Here is a 27,967-nt window from a genome sequence, read left to right as displayed (position 1 = left end):
TTCGTCGAAGCCCAGGGAGGAGGAGGAGGTGGAGATTCCCAACTGGAAGGGGGAGGGTTTCCTGCGCCTCTCTGACAGGGGCGCACCCCTGCATTGGGGAGTGAGAGCTGGATAGGGAAGGCTGGGAAATCATGCTCTTCATCTGGGCTCTACCGTTGGCCTTCCTGCTCCAGGGGAGCCTCTCTGGTGAGTGGGCTCAATTTGGGGAGGCTGGGCTGGGTGTGGAAAGGGAACCCTGAGGAGGAAGGGCCCGGGGAGGGGTGGTGTGCTGGGGAGAAGCAGTTCTCACAGATGGTTTGGAAAATGGGCTCATTTTGAACTCTGTGTGTGTGTGTGTGTGTGTGTGTGTGTGAGAGAGAGAGAGAGAGAGAGGAGCCAGCTTGGGGGAACCCCAAACTTTGAGTCTGTTTTGAAATGTAACTACAGTACAGAAATTGGGAGCTTGCTGGAGGCTGCCTTGTACCATAGCTGGTAGTGATGCAATGGAAAAAGAGGGGCTGCATTCAAATTCTAACTCTTTCCTGGGCAACCCCTAGACAAAGCGTTTAACTCTATCTGTGGTCCTTAGTTTCCTCAACTGTAAAATGAGAGCCTTGAACCAGAGGGTTCTCTGGTCTCTAAATCTAGACTTTCATAGCATGTCATGGTTCCAAACATTCATTTGGAGTCCCCAAAGGGAAAATGGCCTTTGTAAATCACCAACCCACTCCCCATGCCTGCAGCCATGTTACTCTCCTTTTTGCTCTCCTCTGAATGCTATTCTGCCCCTCAGTGTTCTTCTGAATTTGTGGTACCCAGAAAGGATGGGAGATGTGGGCTGACTAAAGTGGATGGTGAAGAGCCAATGCGTTGGACCTGGACATTGAACCTCTTTGAACACAGCCTCCTTTTGGTTGTCATACCACACCGGTGATCCCTATTAAGCGAGTAGCTCACTAAAACCCTCAGATCTTTACAAACCAAGTGGAGTCTCATTATTCCTCCTCTGATTTTTGTACTTGTGAAGGTGACATTTTTGAACTCATGTATTTTATGATTTTTCCAATTAAATTTCATCTTGTGTAATTCATTCCAATACCAAAATCTTTCAGCCTGTCAGACTGTTTTTGAGTCTTAACTCAATTTGTGAGTCTCAACCTCAATTTTATCATCTGAAAATAGAGCTAATATCTATAGTGTTATTTTCACAGAATGGTTGTCAGGGTCAAATGGGAGACACATATATACACACACATATATACAGATACATAAACTCATATTCAAATACATATGTAAGTATGTAGGTATATACACACATTGTCAGTATACCTATATTATAACTCCATAATATATTATATAGATAACACACCTGTAATTTTATTACATGTAATATATCACATCTTTAAACATAAATATGCATATATGTCTGGCTGTGTATACATACATACAGACAGACAGAGAGAGAGAGAATGCTCATTGCCAACCTCAGAGCCATATATAAAAGAGAGATTTCCAGAACTTGGGCTTTAGAAGACACCTCAGTGGCCAGTCCCCTAGGTCAATTCTTACATAAAAGAATTCTCATCAAAAGATACCTAACAAATGGTCAGTCACCAAGCCTCAGTTTTCTGACTATCAAGGAGAGGGGACTCGCTACCTATTGAGGTAGCCATACAATCTGGGGGCAGCTGAGATTGTTAAGAAGTTTCTCTTGATATCAGATGTAAACTGGCTTCTTTGCAATATTCATTCATTGCTTCTAGTTCTGGGGCCAGATGGAAAGAATCTCCTCTCTTTTCCAAAAATAGCTTTTCAAAAACAATTAGGTCTCTCTGAGTCTTCTCATCTCCATTCTAAACATGTCTAGTTCTTTTAGCTGATCTTTATAGCTGATCCTTCACCATCCTGGTCATGCTTCTCTAGACATGCCCTAGCTTAACAACGACCTTTTTAATCATAGCATCCAGACAGAGCAGAAGATGGTAGGATGCCCACTTTCCTTTTCCTGGAAGATGCACTCCTACAAATGCAGCTCCAGATCACATTTATGTTTTTGGCTGTCTTATCAAACTACTTTCTCCCATTGAGCTTAGAGTCCATTAAAAGCTCCTATTTCAAATGAGATGTTGTATATAAAGCTCACATGGTTGGCACTATATAAATGTTGGCTATCATTATTATTATATTTAAATGGGAAGGGTTCAACTGTCAAACTATCTTCATCAACTCATAGTTATGAAGGCAATTAGTTGCCATATTTTACATTTATCTAAAAATAGAACAGGCTGCCAAGGGAAGTAATTACCTGTTGACTAAAACCCTCTGAGCCACACTGGAAATGCTAGTCTCATCTGTCAGGGATATTTTAATAGAGATTTGTGCTTTAGATTGGGCTTATATCAGATTCCTTCTGATTCTTGAGATTCTACAATTCTGACATTTTGTCTTCGCTGCATGGGTCAATCTCACCCATGATCAGCCAATGGATCAATAAACAACATATGTGCCAATGTTACAAGCTTTGTGGTAGGCAATCAGAATGCAAATTCAAAAATGCAATGATCCCTGCTCTCAATGAACTTCTGTTCAAATGGGAAGGACAGAAAATGTAAGACTTCATCAAGGAATCATTAAGCCTGATGTTTCACTCATTTGGATTCCATCCCAAACACAGAACCCATTTTCTCCCCAGAGATGTTATATTAGTCACCCAGAATCCAGCTGCCTCCCCAGAATCTCAGTTGTTTTAAACTGTGACTTGGACCCAGATGATGATTTTTACTAGTCCAACTGGCTCTCTTGCCTCTCTTGTAATAGCAAAGAAGTAACACATGCTTTCCATCTGACTGATTTAGGTTATTTACTCTTTTTAAAAAAAAAATTATTTAAGGCAAAGGGGATAAGTGATTTGCCAAGTGTCTGAGACCAGTTTGAACTCAGGTCCTCCTGACTCCAGGGCCGGTACTCTATCCATTGTGCCAGCTAGGTGCCCCTAGGTTACATACTCTTGATACTCTTTGGGTCCACAGTTTATAACCTGGGTTTGGACTTTATTTTGTCCAATATCTATACAAAGTAAAACCCTTTAAAACTTCTCTGACCCTGATAGGATATTCGAGTAAGGCTTTGATAATAAAGTCCTCCTATTATTCAAACTCAGTTGTTGCTGGTAAGAAATTAGAGAAACAAGCTCGGAGAGAAACCTCTAAATAATTTACTCCTCCATCCTGACCTCTTTGTTTTGCTTCAAAGAAAACATTGTCTCTGGACTGAGCATTTTCTCTGGCTTTCCCACATGCTTGGAATACTCTCCCTCCTCATCTCTGCTTGCTAGCTGCCTTCAATTCCCAACTAAAATCCCACTTTCTGCAGGAAGCCTTGTTCAACTCCTCTTAATTCTAGTACCTTCCTTCTGTTATTTCCTGTATATAGCTTGTTTGTACATAGTTGGGGTTTTTTTTCATGCTGTTCCTCCCTATTAGATTTTGAATTACTTGAGAGCAGGGACTGTCTTTTGTCTCTTCTTGTATCCTCAAAGCTTAACTTACTAAGCAAATAATAGGTGGTTAATAAATACTTCACTGACTCTGGTACCCAGTAGATGCGCAAAAATCATAGGTTTGGGGGCAGCTAGGTGGTGTAGTGGATAAAGTACCGGCCTTGGAGTCAGGAGTACCTGGGTTCAAATCCGGTCTCAGACACTTAATAATTACCTAGCTGTGTGGCCTTGGGCAAGCCACTTAACCCCATTTGCCTTGCAAAAACCTAAAAAAATAAAAAAAAGAAATCATAGGCTCATAGCCTTAGAGCTGGAGAGGACCTCCAAGGTATCTAGTCCAATATTTTACTGATGAGATTACAGACCAGAGAAATTTAGTGGTATGCACAAGTTCACACAGTCAACAAATCAAATCAATAAGCATTTAATAAGAGAAGCACTTATTATGATCTAAGCCTGGGGGAAAAAATAATCCTAGCCCAGAAGGAGCTTATGATCTAATGGGAGAGAACATTGGAAAGGAAACTGAAAAGAAAAGGGGAAGATATTCTTGGGGTCATGGCAGAGAAAGGTCTAACAGTCAGGATCTTGCAGTCCACAAAGACCTCTAGTCATTTAACCATTTTTCATCATCAGCTTCTTCATCTGTAAAATGGGGATAGTAATAGTCGCCACCTCAAAGGGTTGTTGTGAGGATCGTGATGATAATGTTTGTCCTTCATTCTCAAAGAAGATATGACATCAAGGAGGTGATGCCATGACAAGCACATGAATTGAATCTAAGTGAGGGGGGCTGTGCTAAGCCACCAGCCTCCTCCAGAGCCAATTGGATCCAGTGGCCAGATATGAATCAGGATGACTGGAGATGGTCCTGAATATGTGAAGATCAAATGAGAAACTGAATGTAAATCACTTTGCAAATCTTTAAGCCATTTGTAAATGCTATCTATGATGATGATGATGATGATGACAAGCATGATGATTAAGGTCCCTTGTAGACTGTGTCAACTTTCCAATTCCTGACCCTGTAGGAGTTTATGTTTTTGATGGAAAAGTTCTCAGTCTCTGGGATGTGACTTGGGGTCTGCTTCCCATCAGGATGTGGCTTCCATTTCTTTTGAAGTCTCCTAAAACCCTACTCTGGTGCCACATCATGTTATGGAAGCCATATAGGGGCCAGGGAAGTCTAGCCAGGAAAACACAAGTTCTGGCAAGCCAGAAAGGGTTCCCATTCCATCCTGGCAGGAGACTATTATTGACTTTTTGGTTGTGGAGCAGCAAGCTATGATCAGAGCTCATCAACAGTGGTTTGGTTACCAGGGGATTAATTATTCTGATCACAGTAACTTATGAAGACCATGTACTAATTTGCAGTGTAGAAGAATTTGAGGAGTAGGTTAATAATAATAATAATAATAATAATAATAATAATAATTCCTATTCCATGGGACACCATGGCCCCTAAAACATTGAAGGAGGAGGGGCTCAAAGGGAAAAGGTACTTAATGAGAACCCAAATAGCTTCAGTGTGGAGTGATATTTTTCATCTGGTCTCCCTTGAACTACAGAAAGGTTCTAGAGGTTGGAAATTTGATCATTTCTTTTTTTTTTAAGCCAAGAGCAATAATTCTAAACACATTTTTTTCAAGTTTAAAATTTTCACAGATATACATATTTACAGACATGTAATACACACACATATATATTATATATAATATATATAACATATATATAAAATCTTTATTTAACCTATACTTTTGAATATATCCCTTTCCTTGTCTTTCCCAAGGCAGCCTTCTCTTGTAGAAGGATATGGATTGGACCAAGGACTTCATTGATATAGGGAGCTTCCTGGTGAGGAAATGCCCTTTACCAAGGGAGGTTGGCATTCATTTTGTAATTTATATATTCAGAGTTGAGTGAGTGAGCAAATCTCCTGCCCAGGATCACAATCAGTATGTGTCAGAGGTGAAACTCATACCTAAGACTTCTTAAACTATCCCATACTACATCTCTACATCTATTATAACAATGAAGAAAAAGGAAAGAAAAAAAAGGCTCATTAAAACTGACCAGTCTGATAATGTCCTATACCCATAGTCCCAACCTCTGTATAGAATAAAGGAGGGAAAGAGTGGTATTTAAGAAACTCTTCTTTGAATTCAATTGTGGTCCTTCTCATTAAATTAAAATTTTAAATTTAAATGATATATGTTTAAAATTAATTTATAGCTGATTTAAATAACCTAAGTAGAGTTTTAAAAATAACAGGTTTCCCCTCCCTATTAACTTTGTATATGTTAGTTTTCTAGTTCTACTAATTTCATCCTTCATCAGTTCATATAAATCTTCTCATGCTTCTCTGAATTCTTCCTCTTTCCAAATGGAGCAATAGTATTCCATGATGTTTACATATTTAATCATTCCTTACATGGTGGAGGTCTACTTTGTTTTCATTTTTGTGGCTACCAAAAAAAGTGCTGAGCTGTTGACATCTCTTTCAAATTTATATAGAACTTGTCCTTCTATAGCTCTGTGAGGAAGACTGCTTAACTATAATGATCCCCATTTTTAGAGCTGAGCAAATAGAATCACAGTGAGGTTAAGTGACTAATCCAAGATTACCTAGTAAACATCAGAGCTAAGGTTTGAGCTCAGGTCTCTTGGGTCTAAGTCTGGCACTCTTTTCAGGATATTCAGCTGCCAAATGATGATTTCATTTGTGGAAAATCAGAACTAGCCAGTGGTTGCAGACCTGTAGACTCCAGAAGTAGGTATCCTCCTCACAGACTCTTTTACAATTTTTGGTTCTGTTTGGAAGCAATTAGGCTGGAAGGAAGAAATGTATAATGTACATTCACATACATACTTTCTATGGGACACATAGAATGCATTTATATACTTAATGGCATACATATATATATATATATATGTATATATATCAATACATGTATGCTAAATAGAGACATAAAATATATGTATTCACATACAAAAAAGATTCTTTTAAAAAAAGAAATGCATGGGGGCAGCTAGGTAGTGCAGTAGATAGAGCACCAGCCCTGGAGTCAGGAGTATTTGAGTTCAAATCTCGCCTCAGATACTTAATAATTACCTAGCTGTGCGGCCTTGGGCAAGCCACTTAACCCCATTGCCTTGTAAAAATTAAAACAAACAACTAAAAAAAAAAGAAAATGCATTATAGACTTTTAAAAGCAATATGAATGTATGTGAATTATTGTTAAAAAACTTATAACTATATGTTTTAAAGATATGCAAAGCACTATATATATATGCATATGTATACATACATACATATATATATTTAAATCTTATCTGATATTATGCTTAATCATTGAACTACAATTATACTGAATTTATTCTAAGGCAGGTGAATCCAGGGAAAAGTTTTTGGTACTTGTAACTGGGAGATCTGGGTCCAAGACCTGATTTTATTACTTTTTTAGCTGTGTGATCTTGGCCAATTCCCTTAACCAGTACAGGTCTCAGTTTGTCATGTGCAAAAGTGAGACAATCAGGAACCACCAAAAGTCTTAAAAAATGAGCCTTTCTCTTTTCTTTTTTTTAAGTTTTTTTTTTTTTTTTTTTGGCAAGGCAATGGGGTTAAGTGGCTTGCCCAAGGCCACACAGCTAGGTAATTATTAAGTGTCTGAGGCCAGATTTGAACTCAGGTACTCCTGACTCCAGGGCCAGTGCTCTATCCACTGCGCCACCTGGCCGCCCCTTCTTTTCTTTTAATTATATGATACTCTAGCTTTAAACTAAAAATATCATGGTAAGCATAAGCATTGGCTTAAATTTAGTTAAGGTGCTGTTTCTTTGGTTAGATGAATTAAAAATAATTTCCCTGATCGCTGACTGCTCTATTGTTTGCCTTTAAAAATCAAAAAATAAGTCTGAAGTTGCTCATCCATGAAATGTCCTACCTTTGCCTATACTCCTGTTATAAACAGGGATGTAGCTTGGATAGGGTGACTTGGGCCATCTCTAAGGTTCTGTCCAGTTCTTCTTCCTCTTTAATTCTAATGTTCTAGATATCTATAGTATCAAATGATAAAATATGCACAGAAGTACTAGACGCATATGAAGTATGACTATTAGTGAATTTTTCTTTAATGATTTAAATGTACCTCAAAGTTCCCAAGTACACAAGGATCAACATTTTGAAATTCTTTGGTATTTATACAGGTGTTTATATAGGATTTTAAAAAGCATTTCTTTTGTTGGAGGATAATTTAATTCTTTGTTAAAGGCAACTTGGGGGACTCAAGGTGGCACAGTGGATAGAATGTTGAGCCTAAAGTCAGCAAGACTGGCCTCAGATACTCATTAGCTGTGTGGTCCTGAGTAAGTCATTCAATTCTGTTTGCCTCAGTTTCCTCTCCCGTAAAATGAGCCAGAGAAGGAAACAACAAACCACTCTGGTATCTTTGCCAAGAAAACCCCCAAATGGGGGTCACAGAGTGTTGGACATGACTAATCATAAACAACAACTAAGGGGACTTACTAGAGTGTATTTTTTGCTGACAGGAGATGATACTGGGAAAGTCAGAGTGGATTCTTTCTGTTTGAACTAAGGTCTCCCATCCCAGGGAGAGTTTGTCCAACAAGCAAAAGAGAGCGGGAGTAGAAATCGGTTTCTTTAACAGGATGTAGCCGATGAGAGAATGATGGGAGGCTGCAGTCATGCCTCATTCCCTCCCTTTTGCCAAAACAACAAGGGTGCCCCACCCATGGCATCTATCCAATCTGAATGTCTGGCAAGACGTGTGAAACCAAGAAATCAGCCTATGGGGCCCAGAATAGGCAGTTTCTCAAATGGCCAGGAAACTGGAAGGGAAGAGGAAAATAAGAGTGAGACAGCTTTGGCTGAAGTCAGTTGGGACAGGAAGGAGCTCTATGCTTGTCAGCAACTGTCATCTCTATTTGAAGTCCAGTGACTTAAGTACTATGCCAATCATTTAGAAAGAGACTAAGACCCCTTTCTCTTAGTCTGACCAAGGGCAGATACTGACCTCCAACCCTAATTCTGAATTTTGTAATGAATTTCCCTGGTTTCCCCTGGGTTCTTCACATATGGTACACCATCTTCCACCCATTGGCTGTCCCTAATGTCTGCTATGCATCACCCCCTCAACTTTGCATCAGAGAAGCTCTAATTTCTCATTTTTTAAAGCTATTTTATTGCTTTTTTTCACATTATATTTACAGTTTTTCCCCCTCACTTTGTGAGATGTCTCTTGTAACAAAGCAAAGACAAGAATGCAGTTACCTCATCTGAATGTGTATGTAACATTTCACATCTGGAGCAGCCCTGTCTTAACTGTCTCTTTTTAAAAATGAACAAAAATCTATTTTCTCTTTTCCCTATTCCTCACCCATTGGGAAAAAAGAAAAGGAAAAATTTTATAACAAATATTCATAGTCAAGTTAAATTAATTCCTTCAATAACTGCATGCACATGTGTGAATTCACATTCATCAATACATGGACTTATATGTATTATATACAAAACAATATACAAATATATTGTTCTTTTACATGAACATATTCCACACTCAAAGTCCTTACATTTCTGTCATGGGTACCATGTTTCATTACTGGTTCTCTGGAATCATGAATGCTCAGATCAGAATGCTTACACCTTTCCTAATTTCAAGATTCATATGGAACATCTTCTGTATGACCCTTTTCTTGACCCCCTAGTTTCTAATTAGTTTGTATCTATTTATTTGGTATATATATATTTACATATATATGTGTCTTTTTTTTTTTTAGGTTTTTGCAAGGCAATGGGGTTAAGTGGCTTGCCCAAGGCCACACAGCTAGGTAATTATTAAGTGTCTGAGGTCATATTTGAACTCAGGTCCTCCTGACTCCAAGGCTGGTTCTCTATCCACTGTACCACCTTGCCACCCCAACGCCACCTAGCCTGCCCAATGTATATGTCTTCTTCAGCAGAATTACAGCTCTCTGAGAGAAGGGATAGTTTTTTCCCTTGGTATTACCAAGTTTCTCTGAAAATATCACTTTAGTCATTTCTTACAGTCCAATAGTATTCCACTACATTCATATGTCATAATTGGTTCAACCTTTCCCCTGTTGATGGGCATTTCATAGTTTCTAGTTCTCTGTCATTACATTTGAGTCCTTTTCTTCTTTCATTGATTCCTTCAGGGCATAGACCTAATAGTGGTATGATTATGCATAGTTTAGTGACTTTTGGAGCACAATTCCAAATTGCCTTCTAGAATGGCTGTACTAATTTATAACTCTACCAACAGTATATTAAGATTGCCTATTTTTTTTAGCCCCTCCAAAACCTGTGATTTTACTTTTTTAAATCCTCCTTTTCAAGGTAGGAGGTAAAATCTCAGAATTATTTTGATTTTTGTTTTTCTTAATTGGATCATTTTTTCATGTTTATCATAATTTGAATTTCTTCCTCTAAGAATTGCTTGTTAATATTCTTTGGTCATTGATCTTTTGGAGAATGGCTCTTGTTCTAATAAATTTGAATCAATTTCCTACAAAGCTTAGATATGAGACTTTTATCTATCCTTTCCACCTCTGGCTCTGGGATCTATGAATAAATCAAAAATACTGTTGTTTTGGGCAAGAGTAGATGAGATAATAATAGACACCATTTATAGTTGACAAAAATTCTGTATATGCCACTTCAATTTATCCCCACAACTACCCTGGGACCCAGGTGCTCTGATTATCATTCCCATTTTTATGGATAAGGGAACTGAAGTTAAGTGATATGGACAAGGTCACAGGGATATGATGTGTCTGAGGCTAGATTTGAACTCAGATCTTCAAATCTAATATTCTATCCACTTTGGTCACAAAAAAAAATCTTTTGGCTACCATTACCCTTATATATGGTGTCTTTCTATTAAAATGTAAACTCTTGGGGCGGCTAGGTGGCATAGTGGATAAAGCACCGGCCTTGGAGTCAGGAGTACCTGGGTTCAAATCTGGTCTCAGACACTTAATAATTACCTAGCTGTGTGGCCTTGGGCAAGCCACTTTAACCCCATTTGCCTTGCAAAAATCTAAAAAAAAAAAAAAAATGTAAACTCCCTGAGGGCAGAGATAGTCTTGATCTGTAGTAATTCAGTGCTTGGCAAATAATAAGCAATATTTTTCCTTCCTTCCTTCCTTCCTTCCTTCCTTCTCTTGTTCCCTTTTCTTTCTTCCTCCCTCCCTTCCCTTCCTTCTTTCATTCCCTCTTTCTTTGATACCCTGGAAATCACATCCTGCTTCTAGAGATCTGCTGGGCCCTCTAGGCCCATCTGCTGCCTCTACCTTAGATCTCAGTTGGCCCATTCCTGCCCCATCCCAGAGTCAAAGGAGATGACAGCTTCCACACCTTCCCCTACTCCACTGCAACATCCTTCTCCCATTCCCTTTGTCACTCTCCTTGTCTTTCTTAGACTGATGTCCAGGGTTGGGAGTCAGAGAGGTGGGAGACATCAGCAACAAGGACAGGCTACTATTTCCCAGCATAACTGAACCTGCACCATCCTTAGGGAATCCTGGCAACCTTGAGTTCACTTATATTACATCTTCACTAAAGGCAGCCAGGGAATCAGGGATGCTGGATATACTATTTTTGGAAACCTCCCTGGGGAGACAACCTGGTGCTGAATGTGGGCTGAGGACTTCAGTTCAAATTCCAATGTATGACCTTAATCTCTCTGGGCTTCAGTCTCCCCATTTGTAAAATATAAGATTGAACTAGACAACTGATAAGGTCTCTTCTTATTCTAAATCTAGGTTCATGTGATTTATTCTAAATCTTAGCTGAATTTAAGAATAAAGAAGCCCTGACTCTGGAGGCAAAGAATTCTGGTCCAAAGTTTTCTTCTGGCAATATAGCTGGAGATAGCATGATAATAATAATAATAATATGAAGTATTTATGTAGGTTCCTTTTTCCCTCTTCTCCCCTTCCATTCCTTCCCCTCCCTTCCCTCTTCTTTCCATTCCTTCCCTTACTCACCCTTTCCTCTCCTTTCACTAGCCCTTCCCTTCCCTTTTCTCTGCTTTCCTCCCCTCCCTTCCAACCCCTTCTTTCCTATTCCATCCCCTCCTTCCATTCCCAACAAGATGATATATGTGAACATGTTGTGTTTTAAAAAGGATAAAGAACATTTGGAGCTGAGGGATTAATGATGTTAGTATGTGGAAAGAGGCTCTTTAGCCACAACTTTTCCCCTTGAGAGGGATGTAAGTGCTATAAACAGGGTGTTTTTGGTAAGCTGAAGGGGTCAAACACAACTTAAACTCAAACCCCTACTTGGCATGTTTGTTTCATTCTTTGCCCCTTGGGGGGGGAGCAGGGGATGAGAAAATGGAAGGAGGGAGAAAAGCAAGGAGGAATGGGAGCATAGGTCCAGGAAAAATGAGTTGTCCCAATTCTGGTCTTTTTTGTTGTTGTTTCATCTTGCTCCTAGTCCCCTTCATCAGTGAGTCATCCAGATCTCCTAGGGTCATGGGGGCCTTGTGAGAGTTGGATGAGGTGTTGGAAAGGCTGGAGGGGATGGGGTGAGGGGAGAGATCTATCCAAGCCAGATGCTAGAAGCAATTTGCAGCCAACACTCCTATCTATGCTGGGCCTGGGTTTGGGCTAGGAACTGGAAGAGACCAAGTTATTGTTAGAAGGCCTCTCCTTCCTCTGAGCTCATTGATTAGAGAAACACTGGCAAGCTAGGGAATTTATGGGAATGAGCCACAACTAGTTATGTCACAGAAGTCGAGGACTATTTGTCCTTTCCTCTTCCCTGTCCCTTTCTCTCTCATCCCCAACTCTTTCTAAACCCCAGGCTGCTTCCAGAGGGATTCAACCGACAGTCTGAGAAGCAGGTATTCACTACTATGTGCAAGTGAGTCAAAGAGAAAACATATAGCTCTGCCTTCCAGGAGTTTGCATTCTCCTAGAGAGAAACACATACGCACACACAAATACTAGGTAAGTGGAAGGAGGATGTGAATGTAGGAAAGGGACAGTGCTTGGTGGAAGGGAGGAGGTTCAGGAATGATGAAACATCTGAGCTGAGCCTTGAAAGAAGATGGGAACTCTAAGAGGATGAGAAAAGAAGAGAATGTAATCCAAATCCAGGAAACTCATGGGCCTGCACAAAGATGAATGGGATATAAAATACATAAAGGGGAGTAGTGTAAGGATGAAGTGTGGTTAGAATCAGATTGCAGAAGTCCTAAGATGCCACATAAGAAATTTTTATTTTTGTCTTACAGGCAATAGAGTCATTGCTCTTCAACATTCACTTTTTAAAATATGTTGAGTTCCAAATTCTCTTCCTCTCATAAAACCCTCCTGCACCCACTGAAAAAGCAAAAACTATGCTACCTGTTGCAAATGTGAAATCAGGAAAATCATATTTCCATAATGACCATGCTGCAGAAAAAAAAAAACAACTAAAACTAAAAACCAAGAAAAAGTTAAAAGAGCATGTTTCACTCTGTATTCAGAGTTCATCACTTCTGTCTCTGGAGGTGAATAGCATTTTTCATCATGAGTCCTTTGGAATGAATCATCTTAGATCATTGTAGTAATCAGAGTAGCTAAATCTTTCACAGTTGATCTTCATTACAATATTACTTTTTACTGTGTACAGTGATGTCTTCATTCTACTCACTTCATTCTGCATCTATTCATATGAGTCTTTGCAGAATTTGCTGAAACCATCCCCTTCAGTATTGGGGGGGGGGGTTTTTGCAAGACAATGGGGTTAAGTGACTTGCCCAAGGTCACACAGTTGGGTAATTATTAAGTGTCTGAAGCCAAATTTGAATTCAGGTTCTCCTGACTCCAGGACTGGTCCTCTATCCATTGTACCACCTAGCTGCCCCTCCCTTCACTATTTCTTACAGCACAATAAACTAAATAGTATTCCATTCCAATCATATACCACCTTTTGCTTAGCCATTTTCCAAATGATGGGCATCCCTCAATTTCCAATTCTTTGCCATCATAAAAAGAGCTGTTATATTTATGTGCATATAGGATCTTTTCCTTTTTTCTTTGCTCTCTTTGGAGTATAAACCTAATAGTGGTATTGCTAGGACAAGGGCAAGCACAGTTTTAGAACCCCTTAGGTATAGTTCTAAATAGCTCAGAATTCCACCAACAGGTTATAAGTCTCAATATTTCCATCTCCTCTCTAGCATTTGTCATTTTCCTTTTTCTACCATGTTAGCCAATATGATAGATAAAAGATAGTATCTCAGAGTTGTTTTAATTTGCATTTCTCTGATCAATAACATTTTAGATAATTTTAAAAATATTATAGATAATTTTGATTTCTTCTGAAAAATTCTTGTTTATATATTTTGACCATTTATCAATTGTGGAATGACTTTTACTATTATAAATTTGACTTAGTTCTCTATATATTTGAGAACCAAGGTCTTTATGAAAAAACTTGCTGTAAAATTTTTTCCCCCAGTTTCCTATTTTCCTCCTAATTTTGGCTTCACTGTAATTTCATTTAATTCATTTTTAATTTCATGTAACCAAAATTATCCAATGATCCTCTTTATCTTTTATCTGGCCATAACCTCTTCCCTAGCCATAAATCTGACAGATCAAATTTTCTACACTCCCCTAATTTATGATAGCACCTTTTATATATAAATCATGAATCTTTTTTGATCTTATTTTGGCATTCAGTGTGAGATGCTAGTCAGTGCCTACTTTTTTCCAAATCGTTTTCCAATTTCCCCAGCAATTTTTGTCAAAAGATGAGTTCTTGTCTCCAAGGCTTGGATCTTTGGGTTTACCAAATTCTAGATTACTATGGCCATGTACTACTAAGTATTGTGTACCCAATCCATTCCACTGATTTACCACTTTCACAGCCAGTACCAGATTGTTTTCATGGCTACCACCTCTTACAAATAGAGTTTTTATTCTAGTAATAGACGTGTCTGTGTGTTTGTGTGTGTGTGTGTGTGTGTGTGTGTGTGTGTGTGTGTATTTGAATACCTTTATACAGTTATGTGTAATGTAGTTTGAAATCTGGTTCTGCTGAGTCTCTTCCCTTCACATATGAAGGTTTTTCAAGGTTCAAGTGATACCACATCTGTGATTTTACTGTTTAGTATAACAAGCTTCAGTAATGATATTCCATTTACCAACAACTTAGAACCTTAGAGAGTTTACTTAGAGCTCTTGAAGGTTAGTTGGCTTGTCCAGGGACACACAACCAGTATACCTGAGTATGCAAGAACTGGGTTCTGGTTTCTAATGATCTTGGGCAGGTCACCTACTTCCCTAAGATACAGTTTCATCATTTGTAAAAATGGAATGTCAATGAGCTTTTCTTAAGCATTCAAAGATATGTATCTATTAATCTTGCAGACTCTGATTATCAAGGTCAAACTGAATTTTACTATTGCTATAGAATGAATTAACTTAGGTCCCTGATTGATAAGAGGGAAGTGTCCCCTTGGGCATGGTGATGTTCTGTACCTGCAGAGCCCAGGCCTGAGAAGTCTGAGACTTGTATGGAGACAGAGATCCTGGAAAGGGAGGGAATAGGGCAAGGTGATGAAGGATGGTAGTTGTCCATCATCTTTTTTCAACTATGTCAATCAGAGCAAGCATTACTGGGGACCATGATCTGCCTTCAGGATAAAATAAAACAGTTTTGTATGTGAAATCTTCCATAACCTAACTGTAGATTACCTTCTCAGATTTATACTGCATCCTTCTCCCTCAGGCATTCCACATTTCAGCTAAACTAGTCTATTTGCCAATTCAGTTCCCTGAACTCTGCATTCCATCTCCTGCCCTCATTCCTTGGCACAGGCTGGGCCAAATATCTGGAATGTGCTTTTTTTTCCTCAGCACCAATCCATAAGAATTTTGAAGTCTCTCCAAGGTTCACTTCAAGTGTCACCTCCAAAGGAAGCTTTCCTCAATCTTCCACTTATCTTTCTCCCTCCTCAAATTATCTTCTATTTCAGTATCTTCCTCTATATTCTATCTATTGATAGAATGAAAACTTCTCAAGGGAATGTATGGTCAGTGTGTGAGAGGTAGTAAAGATTTTTTTAAAATTTGTTGTATTGCATCCTCTCACAGGAGTGTTGGGAGAATCAGAGATTGATAGATATGAAAGTGCCAGCAAGGAAAAAAATAAAATAAAATAGTCTCTAGCATGGTAGGGCTAGGCTGGGGTTTATTAAAAATTCTTTAATCACTGACTGTGCCCCCCAAAATGACAATAGATGCTTTTAAGTTTAATTTGCATTATTAATAATTTCTTATGTCTAGAGAATCAATGAATCAAGGTTTGATTTCTCATATTTGCAGTTTTCTAAGGCTTAAATGTTCACACTGAAAATTTAATCATAAGCCCCTGAACTGACTCCTAAGGTCCCTTGGGCTCAGGGAACCTGAGTCAAATGAATGGGATGAGTTAGCTGATATTCAAAGTTGTATTCAGGTTCAGAATCATTAATATACAAGTGGAACATCTTGGAATGTAAACGGTCATGGGCAGAGGGGCAGACAGTTAACAAAAGTTGCTTTGGGGCAGGTTGGTTCAAATGAAAACTCATCTCTAAGGCCCTTCATAACTAGTGAGAGTATCTATTTAAAAACACTTTGCAAACCTTAAAACCTTAGGTAACAACACTTATTATAGTTTGTGGCAAGGTAAGGGGATAAGAATTGTTGCTCAGTCATTTTGACCATGTCTGACTCTGTGACCCGATTTGGATTTTCTTGGCAAAAGATACTGGAGTGGTTTGCCATTTTCTTCTCTAGTTCATTTTACAGATGAGGAAACTGAGGAAAACAGGGTAAGTGAGTTGCTCAGTGGTACATAGCTAATGTCTGAGGTTGGATTTGAACTCGGATCTTCTTGACTTCAGGTCTGGTGCTCTATCCATTGTACCACCTTGCTACTCCTAGAAATGGTTAATACTTGGATCTTATTTTACCAACATTACCAAGGTCTAGAGTGACAAATAATTGATGGTAATCATTTTCCTAGTACATGTAATAGTTGAAGTTGATTCTTGAGACTTTTGGGGAAGTATTTTATAAACGCTAAAGCTAAGTCCAACTCACAAATTGTCAAACATGACTGGAATGACTGAACAACAATAAAGGCAACATTGATAGCCCTTTAGGATATAGCTTGCCCTCTCCATTTCAGGGCTTACTTGGGCAAAAGTTAAGGGTTCCATAGAAGGGTATAATGAATGGCAGCAAATGAAGAGATATGTGTTCTAGACCTGGCTCAACCACTGTGAGATATGAGGCAAGTCACTCAGTGTCTCAAGTTCCTTATCTGTCAAATGAGAATAATTTGCTAAACTTCCTGGATAAGATCTAATGAGATAATGGATGTGAAAATTCTGGCAAATATTAATCACCCTAGAGATATAAGGTGACGATATTTAAAAAGTTATCTTTTTTCTTTTAAAATGCTTTGTTGTTGCTCTTTTCTTTTTATACACAAATTATTATTTATTTTTAAAATATTTTATTTGTTTCCAACTACATGCAACAGTAGTTTTTAACCCATCTTTTTTTGCAAGGTTTTGAGTTTTACATTCTTTCCCTCCCTCCCTTCCCTCCTCCATCCCCCCCTGACAGAAAGCAATCTAATAGCGGCTCTACATTTACAACCAAACTAAACAATAAATCCATACTGATTATGTTGTGAGAGAAGAATCATACAAATGAAAGAAAACAATAGAGAGAAAAAAGTGACAATACATAAGACAACTTTTAAAAATTGAAGATAATAAACTTCGGTCTTTATTTAAACTCCACAATTCCTTCTCTGGATATGGATGGTATTTTCCATTATAAAACTTTTAAAATTATCTTTGATTATTGTACTGCTGAAATGAACAAGTCCATCAGGGTTGATCACAGCCCAACATTGTTGTTAGTGTGTATAATGTTCTTCTGGTTCTGCTTATTTCCCTCAGCATCAATTCATGAAAGTCTTTCCAGGTTTTTCTGAAATTCTATCCCTCATGATTTCTTATAGAACCATAGTACATATACCACAAATTATTTAGCCATTCCCCAACTGATGGGCATCCCCTCAATTTCCAATTCATTGCCACTCCAAAAAAGAACAGCCATGAATATTTTTGTATTAGTGGGATTTTTACCCCTTTTCATGATCTCTTCAGGATACAGACCCAGTAGAGGTATTGCTGGATCAAAGGAGATGCACATTTTTATTGCCTTTTGGGCATAATTCCAAACTGTACAGCTCCACCAACAATGCATTAGTATCCCAGATTTCCTATATTCCCTCCAATACTGATCATTTTCTTTTCTAGTCATATTGGCCAATCTGAGAGATGTGATGTGGTTCCTCAGAGATGTTTAAATTTGTAATTTTCTAATCGATAATGATTCAGAGCAATTTTTTTGTAGGACTACAGAGAGCTCCAATTTCTTCCTCTAAGAATTGCCTTTCCATCTCGTTTGATCATTGATCAATTGGGTGTAAACAAAATTTTTAACATTTAAAAAAATTTTTGAGTTTCAAATTTTCTTCTGCTTCCCTGAAACAGTATGCATTTTGATATAGGTCATGCATATGTAATCATGTAAAACATATTTCCATATTATTCACATTGAAAGAAGGCATAGACCAAAAGAAAAAAAAATAGATCTGCTTCCAGTCTATCAGTTCTTTTTCTGAATGTGAATAGCATTTTTCACCCTGAGTCCTTGTCTAGGATTATTGTACTGCTGAGAATAACTAAGTCATTTTCCGTTGATCATCATACAAAATTGCTGCTATTGTGTGTTCTACTTACTTCACTATGTAAATCTTTCCAGGTTTTTCTGAAATCAGCCTGGTCATCATTTCTAACAGCACAATAGTATTCCATTGCAATCATATATCATAACTTGTTCAGCCATTCTCTCTCTCTCTCTCTCTCTCTCTCTCTCTCTCTCTCTCTCTCTCTCTCTCTCTCTCTCTCTCTCTCTCTCTCTCTCTTTCTTCCCCCTCTTTTTTTTTGGATGCAAACCTAGTGGTATTGATGGATTAAAGGAATGGGCTATTTTATAACCTGTTGGGTATTGTTCCAAATTGCTCTCCAGAATGATTCGATCAGTTTAACTCCAACAATAGTACATTAGTGTTCCAATTTTTCCAGCATCCCCTCTAACACTTAGCATTTTCCTTCGGAATTTTCTCTTGTAAACAAATATGAAAAGCCAAGGAAAATAATCAATATATTGGCTCATTGACTTATATGTCTCACTGATTTATAACCTGCCAAGATGTTAGGAAGCATGTCTCCCAATCAATCCTCTAAAGTCACAATCCATCACTGAGTTAACATAATTTGGGATTACATTAAGAGATTCAATGGGGGTGGCTAAGTGGTGCAGTGGATAGAGCACTGGCCCTGGAGTCAGCAGGACCTGAGTTCAAATCCAGCCTCAGATACTTAATAATTCCATAGCTGTGTGGCCTTGGGTGAGCCACTTAACCCCATTTGCCTTGGAAAAACCTAAAAAAAAGAAGAAAAGATTCAATGAATCAATAAGTTTTGAGTAAGCACTCACTGTGTGTCAGACTTTATGGTAAGCTCTAGGGATATGAAGACAAAGGGAACTCAGTACCTTGCCATCAAGAAGGCATGCCCACAGAAAGGTATACCAAAATATATACCAAATAGAGACATGATGACTGGGAAGAAGGGGTGAGCAGCTGGAGGTGTTAGGACATAACTCTTGTAAGTGGAAACACTAGCTGACTCTGGAAGCAGAGCTCAAATTATAAAAGATGAGGAAGTTCTATCACTAGACACGAGAGTCAGTGCAAAGACACATGAGAGATAGAATGTGCAAGGAATGGTAAGTAGATCAGTAGGACTGGAGTGTGCAAGTGTGTAAGGGTCTAAAAGGGGATAAGGGGAACAGGCAGCTAGATGGACCAGTGGGGAGAGTGCAACCCTGAAATCAGGAGGACCTGAGTTTAAATTTAGCCTCATACACTGATTTGATGCTTACTAGCCGTGTGACCTTGGGCAAGTCACTTAAACTTGATTGCCTCACATCCAGGGCCATCTCCAGTCATTCTGATCCATATCTGGCCACTGGATGGACCCATATGCCTCTGTAGGAGAAAGTAAGACTGTTGACCAAGCACAGCCCTGGGGTCATTCAAATCCAGTTTATGTGCTTGTCATGATAAGACTTCCCCTGATGTCATTCTCTTCTCTGGGAATGAAGAACAAACATCATCATCATAAGGGGAATAATTGATAAGGACAGAAAGTTAGGATGGAACCAAGTTGTAAAGATAGTTAAAGATTAATTAGAGTAATAGATTTGATCCCTCAACCTCCTCTCCCCTTTGGTTGGAAAGCTAAGGGGGGAATATTAAATCTCACCCAAAGCTTTATAGAGAGCAGAGCCTGAACTTTATAACTCATTTTGACTTTCCAGTTGTAACTTTGGTTGGCTACAACTTCCTAGAACAAGATGTGCCCCTTGATGGAATCCTCTGATGTCCTTTTCCAACTTTCCTATGTATATTGTCTTCCTAGGTCTGATTGTAAGCTCCCTGAGGGCATGGATTGTTTTCTTTTTACTTTTTCTTTTTTTAGTGTATCCCCAGTGCTTTGCATAGAACTGGCTGCCTAGTTGGGACTTAATTTTTTTAAATTAAGTCATTTGATTTTTGAGTAGGGAGGGGACATGGTTAAATATGCTCTTTAGGAAAAAATCATTTTAGCTCTTTGACAGATTGATGTGAAGAGAAGCTTCAGTAGAAGATATCCCTTTGGTACCTTTGTTCTGCTCACTTCTACCTGCTCACTTCTACCTCATCTACCTGCATTACTTAACACTGTCCTGCTCTGTGTTCCCTTGCTATGGATGACCCTGTTGAAGTTGGATGGACAAACATCATCATCATATTGGCACAGTTGTGACCTTCTTCAGAGTGGCTTCCTTCAGTAGCATGTGAATAAAAGCAGAGGAGTATTGAGGATAGTGAGAGTAATCCAGAGCTGAGCTTTGACAAGGGATAAACAGAAACAGAAAAAGAGGTTGTGTAGAGGACAGTGTGGCATTGAATTGGCTAATTATATAGTGGAGATCAGAAAGGGAAGAAAGTAAAAGAGCAGAGGCAGTAGCTTAAGAAATGATTTGAGGGGTAAATGGATTGGAGATGATGATGAGAGCAGAGTAGGTTTAGAAGGGTGGCAAAGAGAGAGATGGGATGATGGGATGATGGGAGGTCTGGGGATCAGATAGGTGAAATGTTTCAGCTTCTTACATATCACTCTGAAATAAACTGTTAGCTCAATGGTCCCCTAATGTTTTCAGGTGGACCCAAGGTCTCCATTTCCTTAAACAGAAAAGGAATTAAAAGTCACAATTAAGGAAAAGTACTCTTCCCAGCAGTCCCTAGGTTTTATGCTAAATAGCAATTGTTAAAGAATTCTAAAAGCCTGTTCTGTGTAAATAGCAACTGGTCATAGAATTCTATCAACACTTTTATTACATCCTCAGCAACAACCAGCAATACCTTTTCTTCTGAACTCTCTACACATGAAATAAGAATAGTACAACATAATCCATGATCAGTCGAAAAATCATGTGACGTTGACTTAAGTAGGCAGCTGACATCATTTAAAGGTTAGAGGGCTGGGATTGGAGGTGGGAAATTGGGGTTCAAATGTCTTCTCCAGTTCTTACTGTGTACCTGTGCACAAGTCACTGTTCTCAGCTTCAGGTTCCTAATTTGTGAATGAGGGGTGATAATAGGACCTGCTTTACTGATTCTTATGAGGATTGAAGGAGATAATGTAAGTAAAAGTGATTCATTAAGCCTTAAAGTTTCATATAGAATATGATTATTCTAAGTACATAGGACTTCTGAGAAAGGAGACTCATTCAGTCTCCTTGGGTTAAAAGGAGTCTTGGACTTAGCTTCAAGAAGGATATGGGTCATGAGTTGAGCCTGAATGATAGTAGGAATATAAAGATGCCAGAGTATATACATATTTATTTACTTTGTTCTTCCCTCACTTCAAAAACCACCACTTTCTTTGTCTTGCTGTCAGGGCTTATAAGGAGGTTGATAGTCAGGTGAATGAAGTCCAGCCTTAAACCAAGTTTGTATTTCCTACAGGTGCACAACCATTCAGGTCTTCACCTGGGAATGCAGACAAGTGGATGAAGTGGTGTGATGAACACAAAGCTCTCCACAATCGCCTAGACCTTGTGGAAGAGGTATGGGAGCTGAGGGATGGGGTGGGAGAGATGGGGAGACGACTCAGGTACCAGCAGCTATGAGGATGGCGGAAGAGATGGAGAGGCTCAAATTTAGCCTAGTATGCTCTATGCCAACAGCTGAGAAAAATAAGGAAATGTAAGACTCTTCCATCTGTGGGAAACAAGACTAATGAATGTGAAGTGATGAGAAAACAATATAAGGCAACAGAGAATCAAGTCCTAAATTGTAGACCAGTCTGCCTTGTGGTGTCAAAAAAAACCAAAGGTCACTGTGGACTGGAAGAGTCACCTAGAGGAAGTGGGCCTTAAAGGATGAGTAGGTTTGAGGATCAAGAAAGACATTCCAGTTAGGGGGACCAATGCTGGCTCCTATGATGGGTGGTTTGCTCATGAACAGAAGAGAAGTTCTGCTGTTGACCAGAAGTCAAAGATCACAAGATCATAGGCTGAGAACTGGAAGGAACCTTAAAGGTCATCCAGTCCACCATCTTCATTTTATACATGAAGAAGCAAAGAATCAAAGAGATGGAGGGACTTGTCCAAGGCATTATGAGTAATAAATGGCTAGGCTGGAATTCAAACTCAGGTCCTCTGTCTCCAGTATTCTTTCCACAGCATCCTACTGCCTCTTGGTAGTTTTAATTTTTATCTTCATATCCCTAGTACCTAATAGCGTTAAGCACATAGTAGGTATTCATTCTTGGTTGAATTGTATAGTGATAATATCAAAGAATAAGAATAATAATACTAATAATAATAATAATACTAATAATAATAGCTTATCATTATTAGTCTAGACCTGTAAATTCATCAGTCCTGGGAGTTTCTCCTTAAGGAAATTTCCTCTCCTAATGCAAATTGAAAATTCAGAATTCTCTGGAGCTCTGAAAACTTCAGCAACTCCCCCAAGAATGTATCTGAGTTGGTAACTGAACTCCTGCCATCCTGACTTGGAGGACTGCTCTCTGCATCACACTGCTTCTCCTAGTGACCATATGATTGATTATCATCATCATCATGATTCTTCTTCTTAGAGGAAGACCCAACAAACCCAGATAATTGTTTCTAAAATGGTCAATGTGCCACACACACACACACACACACACACACACACACACACACACATCTTTGTTTGATAAATATCTTATAAAAAGAGTTTATAAAAAGGGAAGTTAGGTATCACCGTGGATAGATCACTAGTCCAGGAGTAAGGAGTATCTGAGTTCAAATCTTCCTCAGAAACTTGATATTTATTAAACTGTGTGACTTTGGTTAAATCACTTAACACCACCAAAAAAAAAAACAGAACACACACACACACACACACACACACACACACACACACACACACACCATTTTTTTTCTTTTAAATATTTTATTTTTCCAACTACATAGAAAGATAATTTTCAACAATCATATTTTCTAACTTTTTGAGTTTCATATTTTTCTTCCTCTCTCCCTTTCCCCTCACCCTGCTTTGATTTAATATAGAGAATACATGTATAACTATGTTAAACATAGATCCATATTAATCATATTGTGAGAGGAGAATCAAATCGAAATGGAGGAAAATTAGAGAGAAAAAAATAATATATAAGACACCTTTTAAAAATTGAAGACAGTAAGCTTTGGTCTTCATTTAGACTCCACAGATCCTTCTCTGGATTTGGATGGTATTTTCCATCATAAATCCTTTAGCATTGTCCTGCTAAAATGATTGTCACCCCATGTTGTTATTAGTGTGTGTGTGTGACATTCTGGTTTTTCTTACTTCACTCAGCATCAGTTCACACAAGTCTTTCCAGGCTATTCCTGTCCCTCATGATTTCTTATAGAGAACAATAATAAAATACAATGCTGTTTTTCTTAATGGAAGCAAACTTTACAAACTCTCATTCTTTTCCAAGAAGACCACTAGAGGGAAGCATGACAAAAGTAATGGGAGCCAGCATCTTGGGACTTTTTTTGGAAGAATGGAACCAGCACCTATTTTCTTGTTAACTATTTATCTAATAATTATTGATAACTTTTGACATCATTTCTGAAAATATCCTTCCTTACCCAATAAATCTTTCCTTATATACAAATATGGGAAAAAGTAGCCCAGACAAACCAGCCATCCCAATAAGGACATCTGATAGCATATGCTCATATCCATGATGTCCCACCTCTTCAAAGAAGGGAGGGAGATCTGCATTCACTGTATATCAAGAATGTATGTGCAAAACCAGAATCCACTGGTTATTTTTACCTTTCTATAAAAATCTTGTTAAAAGATCACCCCTAAAAAGGGGGGGGGACTCTGAGACACTGAAAAACTGGAAATCAACATTCATAGAGCACCTACTCTATACCAGACACCATGGTGGTTGTTCCATTGTTTAAGTTATGTCCAATTCTTTATCACCCCATTTTGGGCTCTCTTGGCAAAGATACTAGAGTGAATTGCCATTTCCTTCTTCAACTTATTTTACAGAAGAGGAAACTGGTTAAGTGACTTGCCCAGATAATAAGTGTCTAGACCAGATCTGAACTCAAGGAAGATGAATTTTTCTGACTCCAGTCCCAATTCAATGTTCTATCTACTAAGCCACCTAGCTGCCAGAGAAGTAGGATCGATATGTTACATGATATTACTGAGCTACATAGGATACATGCTACTAATATGAGACATCTCTTTATAATATAGTTTTGGTTCCACCAATTACATCATGGTCTTGACCCTCCAAATAGCTCAATATGATGAAATCCAACAAGGGTATATAGTAGTTAGTCTAATCCAGACTCAGTCCTGACCCCAGATTACAGAATCTGGTCTTGATACATCTGTTTCTGAGCTGAGCTCTGTCTTTTCTATCCTGTGCTCTGATGTTTCTCCTTACCAGACCCTGGACAAGACTGTGGAACACCTAGAGACTGAAGTAAAGAGCCTGCTTAACCTGATGAATGGGATAGGACAGCAATTTCCTACAGTTCCTGGGAGCTCTGCTGAGGACTTCTTTGGAGATGGTGGGTATCTCCAACATGACACCAGGTGTCCTGGCTTCAGCTTAGCTTCCCATTTTTGGCCCAAGCACAGTTCCAATGGACAATGAATGAGTCAATTCTTCCCCAGGTCAGGCACAAATAGTCCACATGAATATTTGGAATGGGGAGGTTTATTAAGTTGAGTATCACATGTTTCCTTTGAGTTACCCAAAGGTAAGTATTATTATTAGTTCCATTTTACAGTTGAGTAAACTGAGGCAAACTAAGGTTAAGTGATGTGCACTCAACTAGTAAGAATTTGAGGCAGAATTTGAATTTGATTTCTTTTGAGTCCAGCTCACCTAGACGCCTCCAGAAGTAGGAATAAGGAAGTAACGTGGTCAGGGGTCTTTGAATGGGAGAATAAAGGGTAGAGAGGTTGCAGACAAGGCTAAAGATCAAAGGTACAGGATGGTTGATCAGCATTCTTCTTCTTCCTTCTCATTCCCAGTAGGGATGAATATCAAAAGACAAAAACAAGATCAGATGAAATATGTTTCTTAGAATGTGAGATCTTTGGGGGTGTTGATGGGTGGAAGCCAGAATGCTCACAGTTGGTCTCTGGAGGAGGGTCCTAAACTAGGGAAGAAGGGTGGGAGCAAAACTTGAGTAGATTTTACCATGTGTGCACATATACACAAGCACATGTAATACACATGACATGAGTGCATGGCCTATGGAATGATAAATTCACCAACTTCTATTCATGTGTTCCACACCTATTTTACAGAGGGGATTATATATATGCATCCCACACTAAACTACCACACATATAGCATTTGTGCACTTGATGTCACACGTATAGTTTTAGACACTGGGTCTATATCTATATTTGGGGGGCTGTTTTGGTTGGGTTTTATGATTCGTAGGAATGGAGATTCTCTGGTATAAAACTTCTTTTTAGAAATGCAAAATAGTGTCATTTTTGTAAGTTATTAGTCTGAGAGGGTCCCAAGCAGAACTTTATCCCAGGGTTTCTTGATGTCACAGCCCAGCCTGTACCCCCTCCACCAAATTGCCTCTCTTTGCCTTTACTTTTGGAAACCTTCGCTCAAGGGCTGGGAAGGCACTAAGACATTCCCATTCCTACTGTCAATAGGAGGAACATTAGACATGACTGAATCTTGTCAACTCTTCAGCTCCACTGATGGGCCAGGGCAGCTCCCTGCAGACAAGGAAGAGGATGCTGGGGGAGGGGAGATGTGGTAAGCCTTGAGGAGGGAGAGCTCCTCAGTACTGTGATCTGGGGGCTCCTCCTAATTGGTCATCTTCACTCATCGCCCCCTTCCCTGATTTCCTGAAGCTTTAACTCCCTCCCCTTCTGCACCTTGCTTTTCCTCTGGAGTCCAGAGGTCCACCCAATAACATTTCCCAGAAGAGTTTGGGGGAATTTCTAAGGAAAGGAAGTTACCTATGTCAACAGGTAGACAAGATCTTCTGACCCTCCCACTCTAAACTTCCTCTTAGCCAGCTCAGGGTCCCAAATGTGCCTGAAGAAAAAAGGCCTGAGTTCCCCATACAGAACAGGAGAACAAAGTAGGGCTGGGTAGAATGAGACCTTCAACAAACTTGGGGAGGAGCTGCTAGGTGGTGCAGTGGATAGAGCACCAGAGTAAGGAGAAGCTGAATTCAAATCGGCCTCAGGTACTTAATAATCACCTAGCTGTGTGACCTTGGGGCAAGTCACTTAACCCCATTGCCTTGCTTAAACTAAAAAAAAAAAAACAAAAAAAAAAAAACTTGGGATGTGGGCAATGGGTTTGTAGTCACTTCCCCTCCTCATCAGACCCTTTTCTCTCTTTCAGATGTCAGATTATCTCCTGTTTTCTCTTTTCTCCTTAACTAAACCCTTCCTTAGGGGAAGCTTTCTCATTAGCACCTTATATATTAGAGTGAATTTTTTGTGAGTCCTTTCTTGGGAGAGTTTGTCTCTGATACTGGAAATAAATAGGTTTGGGTCCAGGAGGAGAGGGCACTATTTGGGGATTGGTGGGAGACAGGACCAGGGGGTTAATTGGAAGAAAAGTACCCAGTTTTAGGGACAAAGCCCCACAACAACAGGAGTTAGAAGGAGGTCCTCCCCAACAGAAGAACCTCTCCCTCCTTGAAAGTGGACAATCCCCCACCCCCACCCTTTTCCTTCTGTGCTGATGCTGTTTCCAGTAACCATGAGACCTCCTGTTTCTTACAGAATCCCTTTGAGGACCAGAGGACTTGGGGCTAAGGGCAGCAGTGGCTCCACAGCTTCTTGAATAATGCACCTCAGGTGGCTATTTTCATCCACTTGGACATGTGTTAGAAAAGGCTGATGCTGTAATAAATGTGTCTTGTACTGTGAGTTCTGCCTTGAAGACTTGTTCTTGTACCATCCCAGCAAGCCACAAGTCTGATGTTTATCTCTTTATTTTGTTTGTATCTCCATTTACTTTACTGGATCAACCAGATTCATATTTTCCTAATTGTTAAAAAATCATCATCATCATCATCATCTTTGACCTGGAAGTCTAGAACCCTGAAAAAACTTCTCCTGACCATAGTTTTCCACACCTGCAAAGATGGTGGAATGATGATAGAGGTAGTGTCCAAATGGATGGGGAGAGTCCCCATCTTGCGGATGAGTAGCTAAGAACCCAAGACCATTGAGGGACTTAACCCAGTTTCCTAAGATTTAGGGACTCAAGTACAACAAAACCCCAGCCTGCCCTCTCCTTTCTAACACAATCGATTCCAAGCTAACATATGTCCAGGGTCAGGGAAGCATAAATTGTGGCTTGGATAGAAGTTGGAAGGGTCAATAAGAAAGGTAAAGAGAAAAATCTGGAAGCCTAGGTCCTCCAAAGTTGATGAGACCTAAGAGACATTGGTACAAAGGGCTTCAGCAGAGAAAGCTGCCTAGGAAAGGAGGGGGAAGCAGGAGACTTTGATGGGAAGAAAAGGGTGATTTGGGAAACTGGCCCAAAGAAAAGCGCTGGATACCTCAAAAAGTAAGAAAATCCTGAGCATCTTATATTGGATTCCACCTCCTAGAACAAAATTAGTTAACCTGAGTTCCTTAAACTTAAAAAAATTATAATTATAATTCAATATAATTGATTTCCTTTATAATCACCTAATTTATAACATTCTGGAAAGGGTTTCACCAGACTGTCAAAAAGTGGTCCATGGGGCCAC

At 39.1% G+C, this 27,967-nt stretch overlaps 1 protein-coding gene across 2 annotated transcripts; it reads left to right on the top strand.

Moving 5' to 3' along the window:
- Window positions 1-27,134, top strand: PLAC9 (placenta associated 9). Of its 2 annotated transcripts, XM_074232953.1 has the most exons (5): window positions 5-186; window positions 21,666-21,766; window positions 24,655-24,778; window positions 25,896-26,001; window positions 26,988-27,134. In XM_074232953.1, coding segments are annotated over exons 1-5 (387 nt in total). In that variant the 5' UTR covers window positions 5-131; the 3' UTR covers window positions 26,989-27,134. The 2 variants fall into 2 exon arrangements, with proteins under 2 accessions (XP_074089055.1, XP_074089054.1); XM_074232954.1 differs by lacking the exon at window positions 25,896-26,001 and having other exon boundaries at window positions 1-186.
- Window positions 27,135-27,967: the final 833 nt, after the last annotated feature.

The sequence above is a fragment of the Macrotis lagotis genome, chromosome 4 (assembly GCF_037893015.1).
Source record: "Macrotis lagotis isolate mMagLag1 chromosome 4, bilby.v1.9.chrom.fasta, whole genome shotgun sequence".
Classification (NCBI taxonomy): domain Eukaryota; kingdom Metazoa; phylum Chordata; class Mammalia; order Peramelemorphia; family Peramelidae; genus Macrotis; species Macrotis lagotis.
The sequence above is the reverse complement of the archived record's forward strand: the minus strand, read 5'-3'. Positions and strand labels throughout refer to the sequence as shown.

Excerpts from the sequence above, each read along its gene's own strand:
- PLAC9 (XM_074232953.1), top strand. The coding sequence starts at position 132 with ATGCTCTTCATCTGGGCTCTACCGTTGGCCTTCCTGCTCCAGGGGAGC. Across the intron at positions 187-21,665 it reads GCTCCAGGGGAGCCTCTCTG|GTGCACAACCATTCAGGTCT; the intron begins GTGAGTGGGCTC and ends TATTTCCTACAG. Across the intron at positions 24,779-25,895 it reads TGAGGACTTCTTTGGAGATG|GAGGAACATTAGACATGACT; the intron begins GTGGGTATCTCC and ends TACTGTCAATAG.